This window comes from Atta colombica, unplaced genomic scaffold (assembly GCF_001594045.1).
Source record: "Atta colombica isolate Treedump-2 unplaced genomic scaffold, Acol1.0 scaffold207, whole genome shotgun sequence".
NCBI classification, from domain to species: Eukaryota; Metazoa; Arthropoda; class Insecta; order Hymenoptera; family Formicidae; genus Atta; species Atta colombica.
In genome coordinates this window covers 2487635-2496605 of record NW_017259302.1, presented here as the reverse complement: position 1 = coordinate 2496605, position 8971 = coordinate 2487635, and the positions used below count along the sequence as shown (strand labels likewise).

The window sequence follows — 8971 nt, the reverse complement described above, 5'->3', positions numbered from 1 at the left end:
TATATATATATATATATATATATATACAGGGTGTCTTATAAAATGGGTCCGAGCCACATTGGAGGTGAATCAAAGGGAACAAAAAATTCTTATATTATTTTGAGATACTCGCTCTAGTTTTCGAATTAGAAAAGAAAATGTCTAAGCGATATGCGATTAAGCCGCGCCGCGTGAATTCGTAGGAGGCCCACTCGAGCTATGGCGGCGGCGGGGCGCAGAGAGAGAGAAGTAGCGCTTCGTTGCCTAGCACAGCCTGGCATGTTCTATGTGTCGCTACATCGCGTCTATCCAAAAATGTTATTGTATTTTAGCTGAAGTTTTCCTTATACATTTCTTATCATTATAAATCGCGTTATTTAACACGATTAAATACGTTTTAACACAATTATAAATATGTTAAGCGATGTAATTAATTAGAGCATTACGCAAAGCGTAATGCTGATCGTCGCGATATCTTTCCATTTGCTTTATTATACGATGTTTCTATTTAATTACGCTTCGAGACATACTTCGTCGCGTCATTTTATGCTATATTTAGTCGGAGTTTTATTTTTTGAAATGTTAATGCATGTAGACTGAAATTATAGTATAAGCTCGCGTAGATAGTCGCTACATTGTAAATCCAGATATATTATTCCATGTACAATTTGACTGAGGTTTTTTCACATGTTTCTTACCGTTTAACAAGTTTAATTGTACATCATTAGAAACGTTCTTAAATTTTATTAATCTTTAATGTTCTGATGAATAACATTTAAATTTTCTGTCACTAAAAAGATTATTTATGTATACGTTAATGAGATGTTTAAGTTTATAGTAACTGAAAACTTAAATGTATTGAAAAACACTAATTATATTGAAAATTGAGTGTTTTAGTTTATTTTCATTAAACTATCCATCAAATTTAAGGCCCATGTTCATTACATTAAAAAAATCTGTAACTTACAAGGAAAGGAACCCAACTGCTCTTCTCCGATTTTGATAAGCAGTATGTTATTCTCTAGACAAAAATAAGCGTATTTTTTTAATATGTATTTTCCATACGCATTTTTAAAGGGTGAAACACTCCTTGGAAAAAAATTGATTTTTCTCTTTTGTAGTGAATATCATGGAAAAATCGATGTTTCTCTTTCGAAGCGAATGTCGCTGGAACTATAAGAGATAGAAAAAAATTTTCAAGAATGAAAATAGAATGGCTTCAAAAGTACTTTAGAATTATAATAAAAAAAAAACTTTTTTATAATAGATAATAAATAATTTTTTATAATAAAAGTATTTAATCGTGCTAAATAACGCGATTTATAATGATAAGAAATGTATAAGAAAAACTTCAGCTAAAATAATATTTTTGGATAATGTAGGCGCGATGCGGTGAAACACATAGAACCGCCATGCCAGGCTGTGCTAGGCAATGAAGCGCTACTTCCTTCTCCCTGCGCGCCGTCGCCGCCGCCGCCGCCGTTCGAATAAGCCGTCCTACGAACTCGCGCGGCGCGGCTTAATCGCATATTGGCTTAGACATTTCCTTTTCTAATTCGAAAACTATAGCGAGTATCTTAAAATAGTATAAGAATTTTTTGTTCCTTTTGATCCATTCTCCACCTCCAATATGGCTCGGACCTATCTTATACATATATATATATACACAAGGTGTATTAGAATTAGCGCAAGAGCTGGCACGTATTATGAAAAAGTAAATAAAAAATGTTAATAGCAAAATTTTAAGGCATTAGAAGTTTTCGGTGAACATTTGAAAATAACCAACCATAGAGCATGAAATTCGCTCAATATAGTAAAGAAATCGAAGTTAATAAGTAATAAGTTATAAATATCTGTCAAGTGATGTTTTTATTTGTTTGGATCATTTATTTAATATTAATTTTATTTATAAATTAATTTATTTATCGAATTTGCAATTGATATTACTTCTCATGAATTAAATTGGACTTAAATTTAAGAATATGGCAGTAGATAATATAGAAATTTCACGAAACTTTGTAATACTCGTTTGACACCATTCGTTACGACGAGCGATACGTTCGTCAAAGTGTTCACGCGGCCGACCCCTCAGATGCGCGGCTCTTGACGGCGCGAATTTCATGCCTTGTGGTTTGTTATTTTCAAATGCTCACCGGTTGAAAATTATTGATGCCTTAAGATTTTGCTATTAACATTTTCGATTTACTATTTTATGAATATGTACGTGCCGGCCCTAACCGGCTAACTCTGGTATACCATATGTATATCATATGCAGATAATATACGATATAATTCCATATATATTATATTTAAATACATTTTATACAATCAAAATTGATGGCACCATATGGTCATCCCGGCCGCCTGAAGGTTAATGGTGTAGTTGCCTAGCCCTGCTCGCACATATTCATTTTTCTTACATTTGTACAATGTTGCAGATAAAACTAAAGAGGACGTTACATCAATATCATCGATAGATTTTATAAATGTTTCCGTAATTTATTTCAGAAACGTTTCTTGTTGACTAAAGTAAACATTTTTACATTGCCGCAACCTTGCAGTCTTCTCAGACACTTTACGCAACGTAACTACAATAATTTCAATGTTTTAATATTATATTCATGCAACGTATACATAAACAGAAATCCTTCTGTGCTATCTTCAGTTCCGATACTTTATATTTGCTTATTAGTATTTTTACATGTTTTTCATAATTTCACATTGAAAAATTTGAATATTCATCCATTAAAGATATCACGTAAGTGCCATATGATATGTCAATTTTAGTCTAACTTTTTCTTTTTACGATTTATACCATTACACATGCCATATGACCTAAAGACTAAATTTAATATATTTAAGCTCATTTGCAATAAATAATAGGGACAAAATTATTTTAATTTGTTCACATTGATTTTAAAATGCACTAAGAAAAAATGTACTAAATTTTAATAAATATTTATTTGAATAGTATTAATTATTTACTAAATACTAGCACAGCGCCTTTTGTTGCAAATATATATTAAATGTGTATCTATGTTACATTTACATTTTATTTCATTTTATATAATGTTAAATATAATGTATTAAATAAGTAATTAAAGCATGAATGTGAAATATCCAAGTCAAAATACGTATGTAATACATATGTAATATGTAGTAGATACATTGTAGCGTGCATATTTAAATACATAAATATATAACAAACATGTAATTAATACATATTTAACAGAATGTAATATATCATAAGATGACGTAGCACTACATAACATTTAAAAAATCATAACTGGACGGTTTTAAGCAAGTTTCTGCAATGTGTGCGGTTATTATATGAATCTAAGAATAAACAAATTTAACAAGATTGCGATATGAATACACAACAGTCAAGAAATAAAGGCTTACTTCAGTCAAAGTCGGATTTTTAGCTATTTGCTGTTCGAAACATTTCTGTGTGAAATAAATTTAAGTTAAATAGTAACAAATAATTTAAATTAAATAGTTCATCAAAGATAAGTTTTTATTTTAAACATAAATTTAAATATCTTTACATCAGCACGTGAATGTAATTACTGTACAATTAATGCATATCTGATTTTTTGTATATAGAATATAAAACGTACATAGAACATATTGAATGCGTATTTGCATCATTAGATATACATTTCAGATATATAATTTACATATTTAATATGTAAATTGAATCACAGTCGTCAATTTTTAGCGTCTGACTTCTAATTTATGACTAATGTAGAAGATCAATAACTTTTTTCTCTTTTCACGATTTATGATATTACATATGGCACATGATTTAAACACTAAATATTAGCGACAAAATTATTTTAATTTCACATTGATTTTAAAGTGCACTGCGAAAAAATGTACTAAATTTTAATAAATATCTGTTTGAACAGTATTAATTATTTACTAAATAATAAACGTTTATTTTTTTAAAACAAGAATCATTAATTTGATTTATCATTTTTTTATTTGTTATTGTATATTCATTTAAATATTTATCATAAATAAAAGTTAAATTAGTATTATTCAAATGAATAATTAATAAAATTTAATACATTCTTTCTCATATATATAAGATTTATTTAGATCATAATATAGAATGATGCATGAAATGTTCGATTTAGGATTGTCTGATGTATATTGTAAAAAAATTGGACTTGAAATCAAAATTTAAAATCTTTAATAAAAATCCTTGATTAAAATAAAAATATTGTATACTCTAAATAGTCTAGATAATCTCAAGAAAAAAGGACTTACTTCAGTTAATATATTGATGTGATACTGAATAGTACTGTTGTGTCTGATATAAGCAACGAAATAATTTAGTTGAAAAGGTGGAAACTCATCCTGCGGATCGCGATATCGCGTGTTATTTAATGTGATTCGTTTTGCGAACTCGAAGGGAGTCCTGTTCATTATATCGAGGCATTGACTTCGACTGCCCAGCCAAAAATCATTTCCATAAAGGAAACCTGGTTTGAATTCGCCACTAGAATCTAATGCTTGAAGACAAAAATACACAATTGTTATTATATCTATGTAACAACATTCTAGTATAAAGTGTTTCGTATTCATTGCTATTTAATCAGTTCATTATTTATTAATTGCTAAAGACAGAATCACTATTAATTACAAAATAACGTCTTATAACGTATTCGGCCCGAGCGAATGTGCATCAACCTGAGTTGGATTAATAACATTGTATGCTCTCCTAACGTCAATCAAGAGGAATATTATCTAATCCAAATCGGTGTAAACTCGCTTGGATTGAAAACGTTGTTAGATATCTCGCATCATTTAGTTTTTTTATTTTATTAATTTTACGTTGTCTCGGTTTGATTCAATATAGTTTCAATGATTATTACAAAACATAGTTACATAATTTCAACATTATTTTGCGTATTATTATTATGCTTTAGAAACAAAATTTGAAGAAATATAATAAAAAATAATAATTTTTGTAACAAGTAATAAATATTTTTGTGACTAAAGTAATAGTACAAAGAATAATTTTTAATCTTTCTATTTCATGATTTATTACTAACTTTTATTCAGATCACTTCTTAATATAAACGTGTTAATATAAATAGTGTTAAAAAATGTTCAAAACTCATGTGTACATATAGAAATATATCTATTTGATTAATTGTACACAAGAAAATGTGCACTCTTGTCTGTAATGTTTTCCAAACTACAGATATATCGCGCATATTTAAATTCGATCTTTTGATTTTTGAATTCATTTCTATATTTATTACGTGAGAATCGATTGTATAATGCGTATGACACATGGTGTTTGTCCGATGCACAACGTCAACTCGTGATCATTGTACATATAGCTATATGTTACAAAAATAATCAAATATATCAGATTATTAGAGATTATTAATACAGCGCGGAAATTGTTGCGCAAATTTTGATATAATTGATCAATAATGTCTACATAAAATATAAATATAAATGTACAATAATTGTCAGTATCATCTTATTCGAACGTTTTAGTTTTCTTCAGCGAATCCATAAATATTATTGTAATTATCTTGACAATAATCTTGTGGAAATGTTGAAATATTTCAAATCTATGTAAGACTGAGGATGAACATTTCCCTACATTCTTGTTAGGAATAGCCGTAATTTGTCTTCATTACAAAGCCAAATGACTGATTAGAAAACAAATTATGCAAAGAAATTAATTATATTGTTATGTTTTCAATGTATTGTATTACTAATCCTCATTCTCCACAGATTCGTTATGCCAAATATAGGAATTCTATTTGTACATAATAAATATTTATAAACATGTATAATTATACATAAAATTATGCTTAATTATGTATGAGCAATCTTTTTACATTTTTTCAAACTTGTTTTTTTCTAAAACAAACAATGCAAAAATTATTACTTCAATTATTTTTATATTGTTACATTACTATTATTTCTATTTCACTAAAAAGTAATTTTATAAAAAGAAGAATATATGAATATATATGGACATATATCATATATGATTACATATGTTTATAAATATTTTTCTCTGTACATATTTATACATATGCATAAAAAATTTTTTACCGAGGTTATACGGATATTCGAAACATTTAATAGATGTCCTTATTTAGATTTTACTTTTACAATGTTTTTCTATTAAAATATATATAATAATATATGCAATGCATTAGTTTGCCCAATACGCTTGGCTCTCTTACTGGACCAACTTTGGCGAAAGCGGAGAAAATTAATCTGATACAGTCGGAGGATATATTTATATTAGATGATAGCATATTCCAATAAATACTTATTATTATTATCATACAGTACTTTTATATAGTACTTTTATATAGTACTATTGTATACTTTTTATTTAATTATTAATTACTATGGCAACAAGATCTTTTTAAACAAAAGATGTCCAAAATCAGTATATAACACGTCCATAATAGATTCAAAATTAGATATTTTATGGACATACAAAGTTGTTGCAAATGTACATTCTATGGACATCTATAAGACATCCAAAGGACATAATTTGGACTTCCTGTGGACATCCCAATATTCAGAATCGGAAGTCCATTGAACGTACAATGGATGTCCATGTGCTATTTGGTAATATGATTACTGACAATCCTCTGATTTATTTATTTTATAAACAAAGATAAAATTAAGCAACATGATCGGTTTCGGAGTTAATTCTCTAATGGTACAATGAAACAACTCAACATGAAGTTAATACGAGAATGTTCTTCATGTGATTGACTTTTTTAATTTTGCATTTACTTTATCGATTCGAGTATCAAAAATTAATCATGATTAAGAATGAATTTACTTACTTTTTAAAGATTTTACTTACTTTTTAAACCCCACAGTATCCGTTGATCGACAGCATCCAGTAATTCTCGTAATTCCGTTGCACATGTTGCCAAACCGAGAAGACTAGCTCTCGACGCGATGGCATAGGCGGGTAATAACTGAATAATATTGGTCTCGTTCGAACCGCGAAATTGTGCAGAAACGCAGAATAACGTGGCGAAATGACAGACATACGAAATAAATGCGATATAATGCATGTTTTTTAATCCAAAAATTACAACCATTTTTATTTCCCCGTTAATGCAAACTGGTCTATATCGACATCGACCATGAAGTGATCAATTTCAGAAATACAGTAGTATGAAGTAAAGATTTTTTTGCTCATGTAAAGAATTCCATTAATGCACAGATCTAGAATTATTTTCTTCGTCGAGATAAAGAAGATTACTTCGATAAATGATAATATATTAAAAATGCGTTATTTATTAACTTCGTTCGTGCAAGCGTTAGTGAGTAGTGTTAGTAACGTTTTAGAGTTTTATTAGAGAATATTCCCCATTTGTGTAATGCAGATTGATATTGATCAGCGAGATTCGACGACCGAGACAAGACTAGTTTATATAGAGAGAAGTTAGAGGATTTATATATATAGTGGACAACAAAACATCCGCTCGCGACAACTTCTTCGGCGGAGCCCCACCATCGTGCCACATGCACTGCATCATTTGAATATCAACGATATCTTGAATATAGATCAATCTAATATTAAACATCTTAATGAAAAACTAATAAAATATTTTATGAATTTTTGTGTTATAGTTCTATGATTCTGATAGTGATTCTCTTATGATATTGTAAGATATCATCACGGCCAATCACGGATTATACTTAAGCCAATCTTAAATGTACAAGAAAGTCATCGATACTGATGCAGATCTTTTAAAATAATAACCCCTTGTTTCTCAGAAACTAACTATACGTATTTTAGTATAAATACTGTATTTTATTAATATTAATAAAATAATGATCTCTTTAGTTAATTAAGAGATATAAATAATTCGTATATTTGGCTTGTTTCTATATCAAATCAGCTAAAAACGAATTCTACGAATACAAAAATAAAATTCTTATCATTTTCTTCTGCAAATTGCATAATTAAAATAATAGTGACTATTATTGATTATATTATATCATTTTAAATGTTTGTAATTTCCTAAATCGTTTCTTATATTATTTTTTCTCTTAATTTTTTCATAATACGATTTTAAATTTAAAATTGGTGTGCAGCGTAAATCGCCACACCTGTCTGTAAAACAGATCATGAGCTAACTTAATCTTTATAATTACTTTAGAGTATTAAATGGCTTTATTGAAGCTGCAAACAATAGTGCATATATGGAAAAATTCTTAAAAAATTATCGCGTTATATATTTGCATTTTGCAGAACAGCGTAAACTTTACGAAAAAAAATCATGTCACACAGTAGCATTATGAAATCATGTAATTAAAACATATAAATCGTACATGGCAGATTTTTTAAAATTGTGTAATTTAAAAAATCGCATAATGATATGTTCTTTTTTCTTTCATTTCTATCATTCAATTTTTTTAAATTTGACAACTATAAAATCACATAATGGAAAAAAATTATTTCTAATATCATGTAATTTTTCAAAACGTCATTTAAAAAAAAAATCACGTACTGATTTGCAACAATTCGTTATGTGATTTACATGTTTTAATTTATTTACATCATATAACGTTGTGATTTTCTTTAATAGGGGAGTAAATATGCACATAATTTAATGAAAATGTTTTATAATGAAGTGAAAAGAATATCTTGTATACATTCACTTGTAGGTATTTTATTCAGATATTCCTGTAAAAGAAAAAAAAGTCTAGGAAAATACATAGTATTACTGCCTACTGTGTCAGTTTTGGATCCCATTTTGTCAGACGGTTATTTTTGCTTACCTAATAAAAAAATTAATCATTACAAAATTGCAAAGAGATTATTATAAAAATCGCTTATGTCTGATGGAATACATTTTTTTAGTTTGTACTTGTTTTTAAAGTTTTATTTTTACTTTTTTGTTCAAGAAATATTGTCTAAAAAGAAGATTGTCTAAAAAACAAGATGTGGCGATATCGATAATATTCCTCTAAT

General features: G+C 28.0%; 1 protein-coding gene across 1 annotated transcript in view; it reads right to left on the bottom strand.

Annotated features, from left to right (window-relative positions):
• The window catches only part of LOC108687426 (nose resistant to fluoxetine protein 6-like), a 15678-nt gene extending 8617 nt beyond the window's left edge, over positions 1–7061 (bottom strand). Inside the window, 2 exon segments of the mRNA XM_018193178.1 lie at positions 4255–4499; positions 6845–7061. Coding sequence (XP_018048667.1) covers positions 4255–4499; positions 6845–7061 — 462 coding nt within the window.
• Positions 7062–8971: the final 1910 nt, after the last annotated feature.